Source organism: Lampris incognitus, chromosome 11 (assembly GCF_029633865.1).
Source record: "Lampris incognitus isolate fLamInc1 chromosome 11, fLamInc1.hap2, whole genome shotgun sequence".
Lineage (NCBI taxonomy): Eukaryota > Metazoa > Chordata > Actinopteri > Lampriformes > Lampridae > Lampris > Lampris incognitus.
In genome coordinates this window covers 57,937,113-57,958,905 of record NC_079221.1, presented here as the reverse complement: position 1 = coordinate 57,958,905, position 21,793 = coordinate 57,937,113, and the positions used below count along the sequence as shown (strand labels likewise).

At 43.2% G+C, this 21,793-nt stretch overlaps 1 protein-coding gene across 1 annotated transcript in view; it reads right to left on the bottom strand.

Annotated features, from left to right (window-relative positions):
* Positions 1-7,744: 7,744 nt before the first annotated feature.
* Positions 7,745-21,793, bottom strand: part of sestd1 (SEC14 and spectrin domains 1) — a 63,480-nt gene continuing 49,431 nt past the window's right edge. The window contains exons 12-19 of the mRNA XM_056289263.1: positions 17,912-18,106; positions 17,444-17,558; positions 13,242-13,401; positions 12,963-13,044; positions 10,430-10,552; positions 9,448-9,639; positions 9,162-9,271; positions 7,745-8,648 (exon numbers count right to left, since the gene is read on the bottom strand). Coding sequence (XP_056145238.1) covers positions 8,393-8,648; positions 9,162-9,271; positions 9,448-9,639; positions 10,430-10,552; positions 12,963-13,044; positions 13,242-13,401; positions 17,444-17,558; positions 17,912-18,106 — 1,233 coding nt within the window. The 3' untranslated portion in view covers positions 7,745-8,392. The remainder of the gene's footprint in view (positions 8,649-9,161; positions 9,272-9,447; positions 9,640-10,429; positions 10,553-12,962; positions 13,045-13,241; positions 13,402-17,443; positions 17,559-17,911; positions 18,107-21,793) is intronic.

Genomic DNA, 21,793 nt, shown 5'->3' with positions numbered 1-21,793 from the left:
TCTGTCATATTGACTATCATATTGACTCTTTGTCATACTGACTCTTTATCATATTGACTGTCATATTGACTTTGTCATACTGACTCTTTATCGTATTGACTCTTTATCATATTGACTCTTTATCATATTGACTCTTTGTCATACTGACTCTTTATCATATTGACTCTTTATCATATTGACTCTTTATCATACTGACTCTTTGTCATACTGACTGTTGGTAGCCAGATGCGTCACGTCCCGTCTCGAGCCTTCCTTGCTGTGTGTAGGTGTGTTTGTTTTATCAAAACGTTCTGTGTCTGCTGTCTGCATGTGGGTCCTCAATTCCTGCTCCCAGTGTGACAACAGGTTGCTATTAGTAAAGGCAAATTATTAGCAGAATTAAAATCATCCAAGAAATTTTAGATCTGCAAATGAAAAACTGTGGTAATTTAACTAGTCAAAAGGTAGTGAATATTAATGTGCTACAAAGCCAGTTAGACAATATTTACAAGGCGAAAACTAGGGGTGTCTTTATTAGATCAGACATAAATGGCTTGAACAAATACAAAATACAAAAAAAAAAAATTGGGGTTAGAAGAGAAACGCTGAATTTACATCAGCAAGTAAGCTGATGGTTTATGCCATGGTAACTAATTATCCTGAAGTAATTTCTCAATATGTAGCTCAGTTTTATCTTCCTCGGCCCTTGCACCTTCTCATATTGAGTTCTGCTTAGACAATATTTCGATGGAGACAAATAAAATAAATAATGACTTTAGAGGTTTTTGTGGAAAGGAGATATCGTTATCCGAAACTGGCTTAAAGACAATACATCCCCAGGTAATGATGGTCTGACAGGGGAATTTTATAAAACCTTCACCTCGAAACTTACACCTTTCATGTTTACAGAATCTATTCAAAAGGGTGAGCTTCCCAGTACATTAACGCAAGGGCCATTGACTGAATTCCCAAGACAGAGATAGACTACACATTGAAAATTGGAGACCTATTAGTCTACTTAACAATGATGGTAAACTGTTTGCTTTGGTTTTTGCTAAGAGACTAAAACAAGAATCAAATCAGATGAAGTGCAATCCGGTTTTATGCAAAAGAGATGTATTAGTGATCATATTCGTTTGATACTGGATATGATAGATTATAATAGTCTAATACCTGGTGAGTTTTATTATGTTTATTGACTTCTACAAGGCTTCTGACATGACTGAACATGAGTTGATTTTTAAAGCCATTCCCTTTTTTGGTTTTGGGAAATATTTTCAAAATGCAGTTCAGACACTATATAATGGCTGTTCCAGCTCTGTGAAGTTAATGTATGTACATCAGAAATATTTAACAGCCATCGTGGTGTTAGATAGGGCTGTCCAGTATCTTCTCTCCATTTTTATTTTTGTTACCCAAACAATGGCTACACCTACTAAAAAGAAAAATCACCCTTCCTACGAATAAATGCAGAGGGGAAGAATTTCAAACTCTGTTAACTAGCAGTTGATACCACCATTTTTCTGAAAGACCAAAGTCAAGTTTCAAAAAAAGTGGCTTGTATAAATGAGTTTACTAATGTTTCAGGTTTAAAGATGTACTTGGATAAATCTTATTCCCAGTTAAACCTTGTGATCTGTCAGATTGTTACGGGATCCCAATTAAAGGAAAGGTGACTTACTTAAGTATTGTTATTTGTAAGAATTTGGAACAACAATCTAAATTAAATTTTGATCCGCTTATTGATAAAAAGCAATATTGAAATTGAATTCGTGGTTAATTAGAGATATTTCCATCTTTGGTAGGGTTCTGTTATCCAAACCAGAAGGGATCTCTAGATCAGTATATGTATCATTGTGGCTCAGTGTCCCAACAAATGTTACCAGGAAGTGGATAAGATGCTATGTGATTACATTTGGGGAGAAAAAACCCCCATTATCTTAAAAAAGAAGTTATTGGAGGTAGTAAAGAACAAGGTGGTCTTGAAGTCTTGGATATTAATTTATTGAATAATACTTTTAAGATTAAGTGGCTTATAGATTTATATTTATTTATTTTGCATGTATACACATCCTTTTTTATACTTTATTTTTATAAAGAAGCCCAGAGATGCAACAAAACGGTGGACTAAATTGTTGGTCTATGCAACACCTACGTATGTAGATGTTATACTGTTATGTCATACATGTCCGTACACACAGTAATGAGCAGTAATCATCTCGTGATTTCACAAATACAATCAATTTTTCCCAGTATTGCAAAAATGTATCAACCCTTAGATTTAGCAAAAAAGTAATTCCCTCCATACTTTGAATATTAGCCACAATATGTAGCCAGTAAGTCTTTGTTGGAGGTTTGGTCTGTAACCATTTTGGTGTTACAGCTTTCCAGCTGGCTGGCTTAAAGACCTTTTAAAGAATCCCAACAGTATCTGGTATGCTTTTCCCGCATATCTATTTAATTCTACTGGTGGCTTTGATTTTTTTTGTTAAAATGTAATTTTTCTGTTGACAAAATCCCAATTAAATTAGCCAACTTCCACAGACAAGCTCTTTTAGCATGGGTATTGGTATAAAAACACATCGTCAGTCCTCATAGATACTTTACCTGGAACAATAAGGATATTTTATACAAAAATAAATCAGTGTTTTATCGCTCATGGATTGACAACTGAATTTTAGTGGTTGGTCAGTTGATAGATAGAAATGGTGAGTTACTGTCATGTTAAGAAATTCTTCAAAATTTTAAGATACAATCACACCCAAATAATAGGCTGTTATTTTTGATGCTATTTCCATGGGTTCTCTTCAGCTTTTAACGAGTTGTAACCTCACAGAACTGAACATTATTAGCTTTAAGCAAATCTTTATTGGAGATATTGATATTCGCAATAAAACATGCAGTAACCGACACACCAGAAACGCTTTGGACTGTGTGTCACCTCCTGCAGCAAGACTCTTTTGGTCTTCTGTCATGATGGCTTTACAGTGGGAAAAGGCTTGTTGTATTCTAAACAACTATTGTGTTAATAACAAAGTGAAAGAAGTATCCTTCAAGGTCTTACATCCAACATACCTGCTAAAGAAGTCTTGGAAAGGTTGAAGCTAAATATGGAATATACCTGTGTTTTGTAATTCAGAGAAACTGTATTTCTTTTGTTTTTATCGCTGTGCCCACTCAGAGTTATGTTGGGTTGCTATGCAAAACTTTATAAATGGAGAAATGGTACTAATGTACAGATTAGTGTATTTGATGTGATGTTATATTTTGTGTTTTATGGAACGGAAAGAAATATTACCTACAGTTAAAGTCAAAATTACTAGCCCCCAAGGAACTATGGAACATTTCCCTAAAATTCTGCCCAATGTTTGCATCATTCATAAAACTTTACATAGTAAAACATTCATCAATGTTAAGGCCCCTATTTGGTACATTTTGGAATGTAATATAAACCAAAATAAACCATACCAAATGTAGTGAAAAGTGGTCAAAATTATTAGCACCCATGTGATTTTTTTTTTTTTTTTTGCTTTCAAACCACACCTGAGCAATCAATCAGCATTGAACTTAACTTAAGGGACTCCAGTGAACAGGGCTAGTGGCACTTGAACACTTGACTGAGAGGGACTCCTCTTAAATTCTTGGTAAGAAGTAATTTCATCATGCCAAAAAGTAAAGAAACCAGTCTGCAACTCAGAAAGAAGATAGTGGATGCTCATCTTAAGGGGGAAGGCTATACTGCCATTTCCAAGCGTGTCACGGTGTCTAGAACAGCTGTGCGTTGCATCATTGCAAAGCACAAGGAGACAAATTGTGTTAGAAACAAACCTGGGCCTGGTCCAAAGTGCAAGATTTCAAAAACTTTGGAGAGGAAAATAGTCAGAGATGTCAACAACAATCCCCGGATCTCTGCCAAGATGATTGTTGCTGAACCGGCCTCTTCTGGACTTGATGTTTCAAGGAAGACTGTTGTGAGGGCTCTTCATCGGGGTGGGCTTCGAGGTCATCATCCAAGAAAAAACTCCATTGCTCACACAGCGGCGGCACATCAGAGCCAGACTGACGTTTGCCCGTGAACATTTAAAACATGGACATGAGTTTTGGAAGTGTGTCCTTTGGTCTGATGAGACTAAACTTGAGCTGTTTGGGCACAGGGATGTTGCTTTTGTTTGGCGAAGGAAGGGAGAGGCCTTCAACCCTAAAAACACAGTTGCCCCAGTTAAACATGGTGGTGGGAGCTTAATGCTGTGGGGCTGTTTTGCTGCTTCAGGCACAGGGAACCTTGTTGGGGTGCATGGGATCATGAAGAAAGAAGACTATGTTGACATTTTGATAATGTAAAGACATCTGCTGCCAGTCTAGCTTTAGGTCGCTGCTGGGTCTTCCAGCAAAACAGTGACCCGAAGCATACATCCAAGTTGGTCCAAAACCTTTTGAAGGACACCAAAATCCAGGTCCTGGAGTGGCCCTCTCAGAGCCCAGATCTCAACCCTATTGAGAATCTGTGGCAGGAGCTCAAGGTTCATGTCCATGCTGGAAAACCACACAATGTGGATGAGCTGGAACAGTTTGCCGTGGAAGAATGGGCTGAGATCCCTCAAGAGACATGTGCCAACCTAGTTAGGAACCACCACAAGAGGTTGTTGTCAGTTGGGAGTCAGAAAGGTTACACTATTGACTATTAATTGCCAGAGGGCTAATCATTTTGGCCTTGTCATTTTAGTTTTTTCTTGTTTCAGTTCAGCGCATCAGTAAAATATCTTAATCAAGCTTAGTGGAGATTTTGTCTTTGTTCTTTTGGACGCCATTAAACTGTAAACACTTTAGGTTATGGTCATTTCCATGGAAAGTTAAGGGTTTGTTTGATTTCATAAAGGGGGCTAATCATTTTGACCTTAACTGTAAATAACTCAGCTTGTGGTTATTCTTGGTAAATTCCACGTCCACAGATCTGAACGGTCTGACTCCAGTCCTGCTGTCAGGGATTTGTTGGTGAACTCCGGCAGTACGGCACCTCAACTACAAATGTGGAAAACTACAAAGCTATGAAGACTTTCCATATTTTAAAGAAAGTAGACTTAAAACGAGTGGACTTTGACCTCTCCTGGTCTACACAAACTTTTTTTTCCTGTATGACAATTGTACACCTTTGTGTTGTAAATACAAATGTTTGAAGGAAAGAAAAAGCGCCATGTCAGCGCAGTCCAGCGGGGGAGGGTCATCGTGCTCGGGCCCGGTACAAGACCACCACGCCTCGGGATGAGGACGGCCTTAACTAAATGTTTTGTATTCTACGTGACTGTTGGGTGTGTGAACTGTGCTACTCTGCTACTTCTGTGTGTTTTGTTCCTGAGGTTTCGTCCATGTTTTTCCTGATAAGATGTTTTCGTCATTCATGTCTAGGGTCAAAGGTCAGTGTGTTGTGTATCGTATATTGCACTGACTGTAAAGCCCTTCAGGACTACTTTTTCATTTTGGGCAAACTTGGCTTCACCTGTGAGTGATGTCCGCAGTGGTTTCCTGAGGTTTTTGGAGGTTCACCTGCGCTCTAATCCACCAGTCTGGAGACCGTTATGCTGACCTGAGACACGCGTCACTGATCACTGTGATGAAAAGGTGTCATCGCTCTATCTGTCCTCTGCTATCGGACCTGTCTTCTCCTGTCTAGCCTGTGTGGTTCTTCCATAGTGCCCATGAGCAGCTTCAATCCTCTGAATCTAACAGGCATCACGTTAAAAAAACTCCTCTCAGGGGCGTCCGGGTAGTGCAGTGGTCTACTCCGTTGCCTACCAACATGGGGATCGCTGGTTCGAACCCCCGTTTTACCTCCAGCTTGGTCGGGCATCCCTACAGACACAATTGGCCGTGTCTTCGGGTGGGAAGCCAGATGTGGGTATGTGTCCTGGTCGCTGCACTGGCGCCTCCTCTGGTCGGTCGGGGCGCCTGTTCAGGGGGTACTGGGGGGAATAGCGTGATCCTCCCACGCGCTACGTCCCCCTGGTGAAACTCCTCACTGTCAGGTGAAAAGAAGCGGCTGGTGACTCCACATGTATGGGAGGAGGCACGTGGTAGTCTGCAGCCCTCCCCGGGTCAGCAGAGGGGGTGGAGCAGAGACCGGGACGGCTCGGAAGAGTGGGGTAATTGGCTGGAAACAACTGGGTGGGGGGAAAACAGGGGGGGGGGGCCCTCCTCTCATCATCCACAACAATACCTTGTGTTGTACCGTCCCTTCTAACACTACTCTGATAAAAGTCTTGTCACCATTTTTTCCATCACTCTACAGATACCAGATGCATTAGCCTGGGACTTGCGGTCTCGGTTTGACTTTTCCAGAAGGATCATGTGCCTATAAAACCTTGTGAGACAGAAACAGCTTTACTGAGAAGGACATCCACAGACACACAGCTTGAAATGACCTGAAGGATTTGAACCTCTAAGTACATGTTACTGACCCGTGTAAAAGAAGGCAGGGAGAATTTACTCTGCAGGCAAAGCTTGGACATTTTAATGAGGAGTAGTTTTTGCTCATTACTTTATAAATAATCTTCTAATTCCATGACAGGGTATGTTGAATTAAAGCACCATCTGTTACAGACTTTGGCAAAGGGAATGCCATCAGTTTGTAGCTACATCCACGAGCTGGGGATTCATGGGCACTGGTGGTGTAGCTACATCCACGAGCTGGGGATTCATGGGCACTGGTGGTGTAGCTACATCCACGAGCTGGGGATTCATGGGCACTGGTGGTGTAGCTACATCCACGAGCTGGGGATTCATGGGCACTGTTGGTGTAGCTACATCCACGAGCTGGGGATTCATGGGCACTGGTGGTGTAGCTACATCCACGAGCTGGGGATTCATGGGCACTGGTGGTGTCTGAAGAAAGAACAGTTCTCACAGCTTTTCTGAGCGTCTCAGAAACACTTTTCAAAAAACCTTTCTCAAAATGGTTCAAATCAACAAGCCGACTTGAAGGTGGCAGGTTTCCTGGACAGAAGAGTAACATCAAAGTGCCTCCTGTTGGACACAATACAGTACTGCAGTCAAAATGTCACTACTGTTCAGCTGGTTGACCTACAGAGGAAACATGAACCACATCTCCGATATCAGCCTCCATCTGTTCTGGACACAGACGTGAAGCAGCTACTTTATTCAGATGACGATATGGTTATTTATACACATGAAGGCCATGGCAACACTTAAACAGGTCTGCTGCTCAAACACACAGACCACACTTACAGATACAAAACAGCAAATAAACTGAAGTTTAGTGTCTCTGGTAATCAAATACTCAGCTGTCAGCGTCCGACTCAAACTTTCTGAGGACACGATCTGCCTTCTGACTGACAGATGACCTCACCTCCTCTCTGGACAGCGTATTTGGTGGCCATGGGGTAGAAAGAGCACTGATACTACTGTGTTAAAGCTCAGAGGTACAAGTCAACGACGGGGGAATCTCAATTTGTAGACATCTGGTGTTGTGGCCGTTTGCTTCTGGACACACGGGGCGACAATGGGAGACGAGGCAGGACAAACTTAGCAACATTGTGACCGCTCGCCTCCATGGTGACCTCTGCAGGGACCTTGTCTTCTCCTGTCCTTCCGGAGACTACCATGACGTCTGACCTCTTTAAAGGCATGAATACAGGATGACAAGATGATCAGTCACTAGGTTCTTCTGGATATGTCTGTATCTCTTCCAGACATGAAATATGGAGTTATGGGAAAATGAAGGGAATAAAAAGAAGACATGAGCTAATCCCAGCAGACCCAGCAGGAGAACTGGGAGACGACACTGGAGTCGGCCCAGTATTCCCAGTCTGTATCTCAGATTGGTAGGTGGTCCATCTGTTGTCCAGTCACCTCCTATACCCACAGGACTGTCCTAGTCTGATTCCCACAGACTGCCACGTGCCTTTGAGCAAGGCACTCTGGAAAACAGCAGCAGCAGCTCTAAATGGATCATGGGATGTCTGCGAAGCCAACTAGCCTTGGTAAGAGTTAGCACCACAGAGACGCCAAACACAGATAAAGACAGGGGCATGCTGGGAAAGTATACTTGGGAAACTACATTTCACATACACTCAATCACTCACTCACTCACTCACTCACACTCACACACACACACACAAACACACACACACACACACACACACACACACACACACACACACACACACACACACACAGCTTAGCTTTCTTATCCTAAATGTACAAATGCTGCGTTTTATGTTTGGGCATCAGTTTCTGGCGCAGTCCTGTGTTGTGAGTAACTGAGGCGCTCCATTAGAAGTAGATGATGATAATAATAATGATAACAACAATATCATCGTCATCATCATCATCATCATTGTTATTATTATTATGATTATTATTACTGCCATCATCAGGGGTTGCTAGGTGTTACTGATGACTAGCCATCCTGGGTACTTCTCTCCAAATCCTCCTCTTGTAGCTCGTCCTCCTCTCTCTCGTTTAACTCCTCCCCAATCACATCCAGCCCCGTCTCCTGATGGTCCACGCCCTGTGAATCCAGCTCCTCCCCCTGTGTGTGCAGCTCCGCCCCTTCATGTAGCTGAAGCCTGCGCTCCTCCACCAGCAGCAGACGCTCTTTGATGACCTCAGCAGCTGATGTCATCTCCCCTGGACTCCCAAAATACTGCTCACTCCTGAAGAGACAGAGAGACAGAGACAGGGAGACAGAGAGAGAGAGAGAGAGAGAGAGACAGAGAGATGGAGAGACAGAGACAGGGAGACAGGGAGACAGAGAGATGGAGAGACAGGGAGACAGAGAGAGAGAGAGAGACAGAGAGATGGAGAGACAGAGACAGGGAGACAGAGAGAGACAGAGAGACAGAGAGACAGAGAGACAGAGACAGGGAGACAGAGAGATGGAGAGACAGGGAGACAGAGAGAGAGAGAGAGAGAGAGAGATGGAGAGACAGAGACAGGGAGACAGAGAGATGGACAGACAGAGAGACAGAGACAGAGACAGAGAGAGAGAGAGATGGAGAGACAGAGAGACAGAGAGAGACAGAGAGACAGAGAGAGAGAGACAGAGAGAGAGAGATGGAAAGACAGAGAGATGACATGTGGAAGTAAAAGTCCAACCAATTAACAGAAAATGATAGTATACACACGTGTGTGTGTGTGTGTGTGTGTGTGTGTGTGTGCGCGCTTACCCATCGGGGAATATGACTGGTATGGCGAGCCTGTCCAGTAGCGTCTTCCCCACTGTGTCCACTTCCTCGAAAACCTCCTCCTCGGCCGGCCCATCCTCCTCTTGGAGGACCTGAACATTGAGGTCAAAGTTCAGGAAGTTTTCTGTCAGCCTAGCAGGACTCTTACACACTCTGCCTCTTATAATCACACACTACACTACAACTAATATCACAATATGACTGAGCAGTAAACACATCAGTGTGAGGGAGGGTGGACATCAAGGTACAGCGAGCAGTGTGTGCGTACTCTCTCGGCGGCGGTGTGGAAGGTGAAGGCCAGCTCCAGGCGGTGGAGTCTCTCCTCGGCCGTGACGCTGAAGTGTTTCCAGACACGGTGGAGGCGGGGCAGCGTGTCACCTGATGAGCGTGTCGTACAGCGGAGCGACTGACACAACACCACCGTGGCCTGCAGCAGCTGGCGGCCATAGTCATAGGTACTCTACAGACACACACACAGACACACAGAGAGGTCAGCGGATACCACTGGACTCGTCTACTGGGGTAGACACCAGTCCAGCCTTGACTTACGGACACTTGTGGTATTTTTTTCTTGCTGTGTGTGTGTGACGGCATCAGAATCTTTCCATTACAAACAACTGGGCATCCATGTTGCAACCACCTCCGCCCTAATTTTCACATGTATGTACACCTCCAACGGAGCTAACAACAGACTAACAACAACTAGCAGGCAAATTTCCAGCGGTGTGATGAATGTAGAATGTGTGCTAAACGTAGGACGTGTGATAAACGTAGGATGTGTGATAAACGTAGGATGTGTGATAAATGTAGGATGTGTGATAAATGTAGAATGTGTGATAAACGTAGGACGTGTGATAAACGTAGGCTGTGTGATGAATATAGGATGTGTGATAAACGTAGGCTGTGTGATGAATATAGGATGTGTGATAAACGCAGGATGTGTGATATATGTAGGATGTGTGATATATGTAGGATGTGTGATAATTGCACAATGTATGATAAATGCAGGATGTGTGATGAATGCAGGATGTGTGATGAATGCAGGATGTGTGATGAATGCAGGATGTGTGATGAATATAGGATGTGTGATAAACGCAGGATGTGTGATATATGTAGGATGTGTGATATATGTAGGATGTGTGATAATTGCACAATGTATGATAAATGCAGGATGTGTGATGAATGCAGGATGTGTGATGAATGCAGGATGTGTGATGAATGTAGGATGTGTGAGGACAAATGTAGCTGACCTGAGCAACGTCAACAAACTTCCTGTGTTTGTCCAGCATGCTCTTGGTCTCCTGAGAGTCCTCTCCCAGCCGGATATGAGTCTTCAACAAGGCCTCTAGCAACTCCCCTAACCACTCCACCGCCTGCAAGGACAGACACACACACACACGCACGCACGCACGCAAACACACACACACACACACACATATATATACACGTGTGTGTGTGTACATAGTAACAAACACACAAGTGAATCATTAGGTGGAGTGGAGGTGGTGTACAACTACTAATACTAGTACTACTACTACTATGACATGACAGAATAACAGAGAGGGAGGAACCACTAGAAGGTTCTGACATGACAGAACAACAGAGAGGGAGGAACCTCTGGAAGGTTCTGACATGACAGAACAACAGAGAAGGAAGAACCACTAGAAGGTTCTGACATGCCAGAATAGCAGAGAGGGAGGAACCACTAGAAGGTTCTGACATGACAAAGCAACAGAGAGGAAGGAACCACTAGAAGGTTCTGACATGACAGAATTACAGAGAGGGAGGAACCACTAGAAGGTTCTGACATGACAAAGCAACAGAGAAGAAGGAACCACTAGAAAGTTCTGAAAGCAACAGAGAAGGAAGAACCACTAGAAGGTTCTGACATGACAGAATAACAGAGAGGGAGGAACCACTAGAAGGTTCTGACATGACAGAATAACAGAGAGGAAGGAACCACTAGAAGGTTCTGACATGACAGAATAACAGACAGGGAGGAACCACTAGAAGGTTCTGACATGACAAAATTACAGAGAGGGAGGAACCACTAGAAGGTTCTGACATGACAGAACAACAGAGAGGGAGGAACCACTAGAAAGTTCTGACATGACAAAGCAACAGAGAAGAAGGAACCACTAGAAGGTTCCGACATGACAGAATTACAGAGAGGGAGGAACCACTAGAAGGTTCTGACATGACAGACTAACAGAGACGGAGGAACCACTAGAAGGTTCTGACATGACAGAATAACAGACAGGGAGGAACCACTAGAAGGTTCTGACATGACAAAGCAACAGAGAAGAAGGAACCACTAGAAGGTTCTGACATGACAGAATAACAGAGAGGGAGGAACCACTAGAAGGTTCTGACATGCCAGAACAACAGAGAGGGAGGAACCTCTAGAAGGTTCTGACATGACAGAACAACAGAGAAGGAAGAACCGCTAGAAGGTTCTGACATGACAGAACAACAGAGAGGGAGGAACCACTAGAAGGTTCTGACATGACAGAACAACAGAGAAGGAAGAACCACTAGAAGGTTCTGACATGCCAGAACAACAGAGAGGGAGGAACCTCTAGAAGGTTCTGACATGACAGAACAACAGAGAAGGAAGAACCACTAGAAGGTTCTGACATGCCAGAACAACAGAGAGGGAGGAACCACTAGAAGGTTCTGACATGACAGAATTACAGAACAACAGAGAGGGAGGAAGCACTAGAAGGTTCTGACATGCCAGAACAACAGAGAGGGAGGAACCTCTAGAAGGTTCTGACATGACAGAACAACAGAGAGGGAGGAACCACTAGAAGGTTCTGACATGCCAGAACAACAGAGAGGGAGGAACCACTAGAAGGTTCTGACATGCCAGAACAACACCTGGAATGAATGCTATTAGAAGAGTCCAATGTTTAAAAGGGGCAGTAAATGTTTTGAATCACCTGAGTTACATAGGCTAATGCAATGAAGCGTCTTCTAAGAACATCCTTTCCCTTTTACACGACGGTAAACCAACAGTACGGATGCAGTCCGACACTACGTGAGGTTTGATGGGGGGGTGGGGGGGTAAATACAGTGGATGTCTTCTTTTAAGGTTAACAATAGTAACGGATTACATTTTATAGCACTTTATCTAGACACCCAAAGTGCTTCACAGTGAAGGGGGAAACTCACCTCAACCACCACCAATGTGTAGCACCACCTGGTGGTGCATAGCAGAACGCTCACCCCACATCCGCTTGAGGTGGAGAGGGAGGAATCATTGAGCCAATTACATGGGGGGTGATTAGGTGGCCAGATGGAGAGAGCCAGGTTGGGAATGTTGCCAGGACACCGGGGAAACCCCTACTCTCTGTGATAAGTGCCACGGGGTCTTTAATGACCACAGTGAGTCAGGACCTCGGTTTAACGTCTCATCCCAAGGACGGCATCTCCTACAGCACAGTGTCCCCATCACTGCACTGGGGCATTGGGATTTTTTTTATCTATTAGGACCAGAGGGAAGACTGCCCCCTACTGACCCACCAACACCACTTCCAGTAGCAACGCAGTTTTGCTGGGAGGTCTCCCATCCAAGTACTAGCCAAGCCCACACCTGCTTAGCTTCCGTCATGCAGCAGAACCAGGGTCCATGTTGGTATGGCCGCTGGTTATGACCCTAGTGAAGCTACAGGTTGATTGGATCAGGAAAGACACGTGAGACGGGTTTCTACCAGCGATGGCATGAGTTAACTGGAGACACGAGGTGATGACAAGATGAAGACACCGGAGGGGGCTGCTGACCTGCAAGGCGTCTTCCTCACATTTAAAGAGCTGAACCATTTGTAGCATCTTCAGTCTCCTGACATCTACCATGTCCTCACATCTGCGTGCACACACACACACACACACACACACACACACACACACACACACACACACACACACACACACACACACACACACACACACACACACACCAGCATAAGTGAACATGAACAAATACATGTTGACTGCAGTGGAGTGTGGACGAGTGTAAGCAGCAGAGGATCCGGTCTGTCCCTCTGTTTGTGGATGTGGTACCTCTGTTTGCGGAGCTGCATGTCCTCCATGACAGCCTGGACATGCTGGATGTTGTCTTTGGTCTCAGGGCTGTCTTTGTCTTCCAGGGACCAGGAAGGCTGGTTAGCTATCTGGTCCAACAAAACCCGACCCTTTTCTCTCAGAGATGCCAGGGTGGCTTCTGCAGACAGGCAGGCAGACAGACAGACAGACAGACAGACAGACAGACAGACAGGCAGACAGGCAGACAGACAGGCAGACAGCAACACCACGTGTGAGACATTAAGGTATTTTAGTTAAAGGTGATGGACCTGGTGTTATATGTTAAAGCTGCATTAAGTAATCACAGGAAGTTGAATCAGTTCATCTGGACACGTTTATTGAGAGGGAAAAGTTTCATCACTCATCACTGACCTCTTCACTCATCACTGACCTCTTCACTGATCACTGACCTCTTCACTCATCACTGACCTCTTCACTCATCACTGACCTCTTCACTCATCACTGACCTCTTCACTGATCACTGACCTCTTCACTCATCACTGACCTCTTCACTGATCACTGACCTCTTCACTCATCACTGACCTCTTCACTGATCACTGACCTCTTCACTCATCACTGACCTCTTCACTGGTCACTGACCTCTTCACTCATCACTGACCTCTTCACTCATCACTGACCTCTTCACTCATCACTGACCTCTTCACTGATCACTGACCTCTTCACTCATCACTGACCTCTTCACTCATCACTGACCTCTTCACTCATCACTGACCTCTTCCCTGATCACTGACCTCTTCACTCATCACTGACCTCTTCACTCATCACTGACCTCTTCACTCATCACTGACCTCTTCCCTGATCACTGACCTCTTCACTCATCACTGACCTCTTCACTCATCACTGACCTCTTCACTCATCACTGACCTCTTCACTCATCACTGACCTCTTCCCTGATCACTGACCTCTTCACTCATCACTGACCTCTTCACTCATCACTGACCTCTTCACTCATCACTGACCTCTTCACTGATCACTGACCTCTTCACTGATCACTGACCTCTTCACTCATCACTGACCTCTTCACTCATCACTGACCTCTTCACTCATCACTGACCTCTTCACTGATCACTGACCTCTTCACTCATCACTGACCTCTTCACTCATCACTGACCTCTTCACTCATCACTGACCTCTTCACTGATCACTGACCTCTTCACTCATCACTGACCTCTTCACTCATCACTGACCTCTTCACTCATCACTGACCTCTTCACTCATCACTGACCTCTTCACTGATCACTGACCTCTTCACTGATCACTGACCTCTTCACTCATCACTGACCTCTTCACTCATCACTGACCTCTTCACTGATCACTGACCTCTTCACTGATCACTGACCTCTTCCCTGATCACTGACCTCTTCACTCATCACTGACCTCTTCCCTGATCACTGACCTCTTCACTCATCACTGACCTCTTCACTCATCCCTGACCTCTTCACTGATCACTGACCTCTTGACTCATCACTGACCTCTTCACTCATCACTGACCTCTTCACTGATCACTGACCTCTTCACTCATCACTGACCTCTTCACTCATCACTGACCTCTTGACTCATCACTGACCTCTTCACTGATCACTGACCTCTTCACTGATCACTGACCTCTTCACTCATCACTGACCTCTTCACTCATCACTGACCTCTTCACTGATCACTGACCTCTTCACTCATCACTGACCTCTTCACTGATCACTGACCTCTTCACTCATCACTGACCTCTTCACTGATCACTGACCTCTTCACTCATCACTGACCTCTTCACTGATCACTGACCTCTTCACTCATCACTGACCTCTTCACTGATCACTGACCTCTTCACTGACCTCTTCACTCATCACTGACCTCTTCACTGATCACTGACCTCTTGACTCATCACTGACCTCTTGACTCATCACTGACCTCTTGACTCATCACTGACCTCTTGACTCATCACTGACCTCTTCCCTGATCACTGACCTCTTCCCTGATCACTGACCTCTTCACTCATCACTGACCTCTTCACTCATCACTGACCTCTTCACTCATCACTGACCTCTTCACTCATCACCGACCTCTTCACTGATCACTGACCTCTGAAGACTGAAGAGGTCAGTGATGAAAGACTTAACGGACAGTGTCTTTAAGCATGCTCAATAATCCAGGTAAGGAAATCAAAAGAAGGTTGAATCAGTTCATCTGGTCTACACCATCTACAGGCCAGGACTCCACAATCTACACCATCTACAGGCCAGGACTCCACAGTCTACACCATCTACAGGCCAGGACTCCACAATCTACACCATCTACAGACCAGAACTCCACAGTCTACATCATCTACAGACCAGGACTCCACAGTCTACACCATCTACAGACCAGGACTCCACAGTCTACACCATCTACAGACCAGGACTCCACAGTCTACACCATCTACAGACCAGGACTCCACAGTCTACACCATCTACAGGCCAGGACTCCACAGTCTACACCATCTACAGGCCAGTGGCCACTCTTTCAAGGATGAGGATGTGACCATCCTTGATAGGGAGGAACGCTGGTTTGAATGGGGAGTCAAAGAGGCCATCTATGTGAAGAGGGAACAACCATTCCCGAAACGGGGGGGGGGGGGGGCTAAGAGTACATCTGTCACCATCTTACAATGCTGTGATTGCAACTATTCCCCAACCCTCTGTGAGTAGTACACATGACCACTGTAACTCTAGTTAATGGCCCAGACACACCAGGCCGACAGTCGGGCAACGTTGGGCCGCCGGTGAGCATCTGTGACCTTAGTGTTTGTGGTGTGTTCCGCACTGTCGGCACTAGTCGGACCCGTCGGCAGCTTTTTGGCCAATTCAGCAGGTTGAATCGGCGGAGCCCGTCATGGAGAGAGATCACTCTGACTGGCTGTTCCGCTTAGTGAATCAGTGTGGAGTGTACATGCTAGTTGGCTGTAGTCTTTGTGGTGTGTTCAATTGCTACTTTTTGGCCCAGATGGCAGGCGACGCAACAGTTGGCCTTCGTCAGCACTAGTCAGCTTGGTGTGTCTGGGCCCTTACTTTCCTTAATAGTCATGGTAATTTGCATATGAAACTGGTGGTTGGTTTGGGTGGTTGTACCACTGTATTGTTTATAAGGGTGGGGACACCTGCAGTCACTGTATTGTTTATAAGGGTGGGGACACCTGCATTCACTGTATTGTTTATAAGGGTGGGGACACCTGCAGTCACTGTATTTTTTATAAGGGTGGGGACACCTGCAGTCACTGTATTGTTTATAAGGGTGGGGACACCTGCAGTCACTGTATTGGTTATAAGGGTGGGGACACCTGCAGTCACTGTATTGTTTATAAGGGTGGGGACACCTGCAGTCACTGTATTGTTTATAAGGGTGGGGTACCTGCAGTCTCTGTATTGATTATAAGGGTGGGGACACCTGCAGTCACTGTATTGTTTATAAGGGTGGGGTACCTGCAGTCACTGTATTGTTTATAAGGGTGGGGTACCTGCAGTCACTGTATTGTTTATAAGGGTGGGGACACCTGCAGTCACTGTATTGTTTATAAGGGTGGGGACACCTGCAGTCACTGTATTTTTTATAAGGGTGGGGACACCTGCAGTCACTGTATTGTTTATAAGGGTGGGGACACCTGCAGTCACTGTATTGGTTATAAGGGTGGGGACACCTGCAGTCACTGTATTGTTTATAAGGGTGGGGACACCTGCAGTCACTGTATTGTTTATAAGGGTGGGGTACCTGCAGTCTCTGTATTGATTATAAGGGTGGGGACACCTGCAGTCACTGTATTGTTTATAAGGGTGGGGTACCTGCAGTCACTGTATTGTTTATAAGGGTGGGGTACCTGCAGTCACTGTATTGTTTATAAGGGTGGGGACACCTGCAGTCACTGTATTGTTTATAAGGGTGGGGTACCTGCAGTCACTGTATTGTTTATAAGGGTGGGGACACCTGCAGTCACTGTATTGTTTATAAGGGTGGGGACACCTGCAGTCAGGTGAGACTGAAGAGGTCACTTAGATGATGATGAAACGTTTCGTCTCTATAAACGTTGTGTCCAGATGACCTGATTCAACCTTCTTTGACTTAATGGACATGTATTAACGGACATTTATTGGAGAATCTTCCAGACTGACCAAGTCGTAATATTTAAAACAACTGACCAACTGTCTTTAGTTTCTCCTCCAGCAGTTTGAGGTTGAGCTGGATGGACGCGCCATCTGCTGGTGCAACATCAACACACAGCATGCCCAGTAGACTGTCCAGCTGCTGAGACAACTAGAGAGAGACACACAGAGAGACACAGAGACAGAGACAGAGAGACACACACACAGAGAGACAGAGACAGAGAGAGACACAGAGAGACAGACAAAGAGACAGAGAGACAGACAAAGACACAGAGAGACAGACAAGGAGACAGAGAGACAGACAAAGAGACAGAGAGACAGAAAAAGAGACAGAGAGACAGACAAAGAGACAGAGAGACAGACAGAGAGACAGAGAGAGACAGAGAGAGACAGAGAGACAGACAGAGACAGAGAGACAGACAGAGAGAAAGACTTAGCACTACAAAAGATGAATGCATACATTTATCTGTATGTATGTGTGTGTGTGTGTGTGTGTGCGCTCACATCATGGGCAGTGCTGTGGAAGGTGTGAGCAGACTGCAGGACACTCTGTCTGCTCTCCAGCTGTGTTGCCTGCCTGTAGCAGACGTCACTCAGCTGCTGCTGTAAACCCTTCAGCTCCAGCAGGTCTTCCTCATCACCTGCACTGAGCAAGGCAGCGATCTGCTGGTTCAACTCCACATACACCGCAAACCACTCCTGCACAGACACACACACAGGCAGGGACCAGATTGGAAACCCTGCTCACAGACAGTACTGGTTCCGGATGGGCTGGAAGGTACCAGTTAAAACGCGATAAAATGGAGAGCGTGAATCAAGCGATCTGATTGGCTCTTTAACATGACTCTTTAAGATGGCTCTTTAACATGACTCTAACAAGACTCTTTAAGATGACTCTTTAACAAGACTCTTTAAGATTACTCTAACATGATTCTTTAAGATGACTCTTTAATGACTCTAAGATGGCTCTTTAAGATGACTCTAACATGAATCTTTAAGATGACTCTAACATGACTCTAACATGACTCTTTAAGATGGCTCTTTAAGATGACTCTAACATGAATCTTTAAGATGACTCTTTAAGATGGCTCTTTAACATGACTCTAAGATGACTCTTTAACCTGACTCTAACATGACTCTTTAAGATGACTCTTTAATGACTCTAAGATGGCTCTTTAAGATTACTCTTTAAGATGGCTCTTTAAGATGACTCATTAAGATGACTCTTTAACATGACTCTTTAACATGACTAACAAGACTCTTTAACATGACTCTAACATTACTCTTTAAGATGGCTCTTTAAGATGACTCTTTAACATGACTCTAACATGACTCTTTAAGATGACTCGTTCAGATGACTCTAACATTACTCTTTAAGACGACTCTTTAAGATGATTCTTTAACATGACTCTAAGACGACTCTTTAACATGACTCTTTAAGACGACTCTTTAAGATGATTCTTTAACATGACTCTAACATGACTCTTTAAGATGACTCTTTAACATGACTCGTTCAGATGACTCTAACATGACTCTTTAAGATGATTCTTTAACATGACTCGTTCAGATGACCAACATTACTCTTTAAGACGACTCTTTAAGATGATTCTTTAACATGACTCTAAGACGACTCTTTAACATGACTCTAACATGATTCTTTAAGATGACTCTTTAAGATGACTCTTTAACATGACTCTTTAACAAGACTCTTTCACATGACTCTAAGATGACTCTAAGATGACTCTTTCACATGACTATTTAACATGACTCTCTAACATGACTCTTTAACATGACTCTTTAACATGACTCTAAGATGAGTCTTTAACATGACTCTAACATTACTCTTTAAGATGACTCTTTAATGACTCTAAGATGGCTCTTTAAGATGACTCTTTAAGATAACTCTTTAATGACTCTAAGATGGCTCTTTAAGATGACTCTTTAAGATGGCTCCTTAAGATGACTCTTTAAGATGACTCCTTAACATGACTCTAACATGACTCTAACATGACTCTAACATGACTCTTTAACATGACTCTAACATGACTCTTTAAGATGACTCCTTAACATTACTCTTTAGGATGACTCTTTAACATGACTCTAACATGACTCTTTAACATGACTCTAACATGACTCTTTAACATGACTCTAACATGACTCTTTAAGATGACTCCTTAACATTACTCTTTAGGATGACTCTTTAACATGACTCTAACATGACTCTTTAACATGACTCTAACATGACTCTTTAACATGACTCTTTAACATGACTCTTTAACATGACTCTAACATTACTCTTTAAGATGACTCTTTAAGATGATTCTAACATGACTCTTTAACATGACTCTCTAAGATGACTCTTTGACATGACTCTAACATTACTCTTTAAGATGACTCTTTAAGATGACTCTAACATGACTCTTTAAGATGATTCTTTAACATGACTCTAAGACGACTCTTTAACATGACTCTTTAAGATGACTTTTTAAGATGATTCTTTAACATGACTCTAAGATGGCACTTTAACATGACTGTTTAACATAACTTAAAGATTAATCTTTAACGTGACTCTTTTAACATGACTACGAGGACTCTATAAGATGACTCTTTAACATGACTCTAAGATGACTCTTTAACATGACTTTAACATGACTCAAGATGACTCTTTAAGATGGCTCTTTAAGATGACTCTTTAAGATGACTCCGTAAGATGACTTTAACATGACTCTTAAGGATGACTCTTTAAGATGACTGTTTATGATGACTTTAAGAAAATTTTTTAACATGACTCTTTAACATGACTCTTTAACAAGACTCTTTAAGATGACTCTTTAAGATGACTCTTTAAGATGATTCTTTAATGACTCTAAGATGACTCTTTAACATGACTCTTTAAGATGATTCTTTAACATGACTCTAACATGACTCTTTCAGATGACTCTTTAACATGACTCGGTCAGATGACTCTAACATGACTCTTTAAGATGACTCTTTAAGATGATTCTTTAACATGACTCTAACATTACTCTTTAACATGACTCGTTCAGATGACTCTAACATGACTCTTTAAGATGACTCTTTAACATGACTCTTTAAGATGACTCGTTCAGATGACCAACATTACTCTTTAAGACGACTCTTTAAGATGATTCTTTAACATGACTCTAAGACGACTCTTTAACATGACTCTAACATGATTCTTTAAGATGACTCTTTAAGATGACTCTTTAACATGACTCTTTAACAAGACTCTTTCACATGACTCTAAGATGACTCTTTCACATGACTATTTAACATGACTCTCTAACATGACTCTTTAACATGACTCTTTAACATGACTCTAAGATGAGTCTTTAACATGACTCTAACATTACTCTTTAAGATGACTCTTTAATGACTCTAAGATGGCTCTTTAAGATGACTCTTTAAGATAACTCTTTAATGACTCTAAGATGGCTCTTTAAGATGACTCTTTAAGATGGCTCCTTAAGATGACTCTTTAAGATGACTCTTTAAGATGACTCCTTAACATGACTCTAACATGACTCTAACATGACTCTAACATGACTCTTTAACATGACTCTAACATGACTCTTTAAGATGACTCCTTAACATTACTCTTTAGGATGACTCTTTAACATGACTCTAACATGACTCTTTAACATGACTCTAACATGACTCTTTAACATGACTCTAACATGACTCTTTAAGATGACTCCTTAACATTACTCTTTAGGATGACTCTTTAACATGACTCTAACATGACTCTTTAACATGACTCTAACATGACTCTTTAACATGACTCTTTAACATGACTCTAACATTACTCTTTAAGATGACTCTTTAAGATGATTCTAACATGACTCTTTAACATGACTCTCTAAGATGACTCTTTGACATGACTCTAACATTACTCTTTAAGATGACTCTTTAAGATGACTCTAACATGACTCTTTAAGATGATTCTTTAACATGACTCTCTAAGATGACTCTTTGACATGACTCTAACATTACTCTTTAAGATGACTCTTTAAGATGACTCTAACATGACTCTTTAAGATGACTTTTTAAGATGATTCTTTAACATGACTCTAAGATGGCACTTTAACATGACTGTTTAACATAACTTAAAGATTAATCTTTAACGTGACTCTTTTAACATGACTACGAGGACTCTATAAGATGACTCTTTAACATGACTCTAAGATGACTCTTTAACATGACTTTAACATGACTCAAGATGACTCTTTAAGATGGCTCTTTAAGATGACTCTTTAAGATGACTCCGTAAGATGACTTTAACATGACTCTTAAGGATGACTCTTTAAGATGACTGTTTATGATGACTTTAAGAAAATTTTTTAACATGACTCTTTAACATGACTC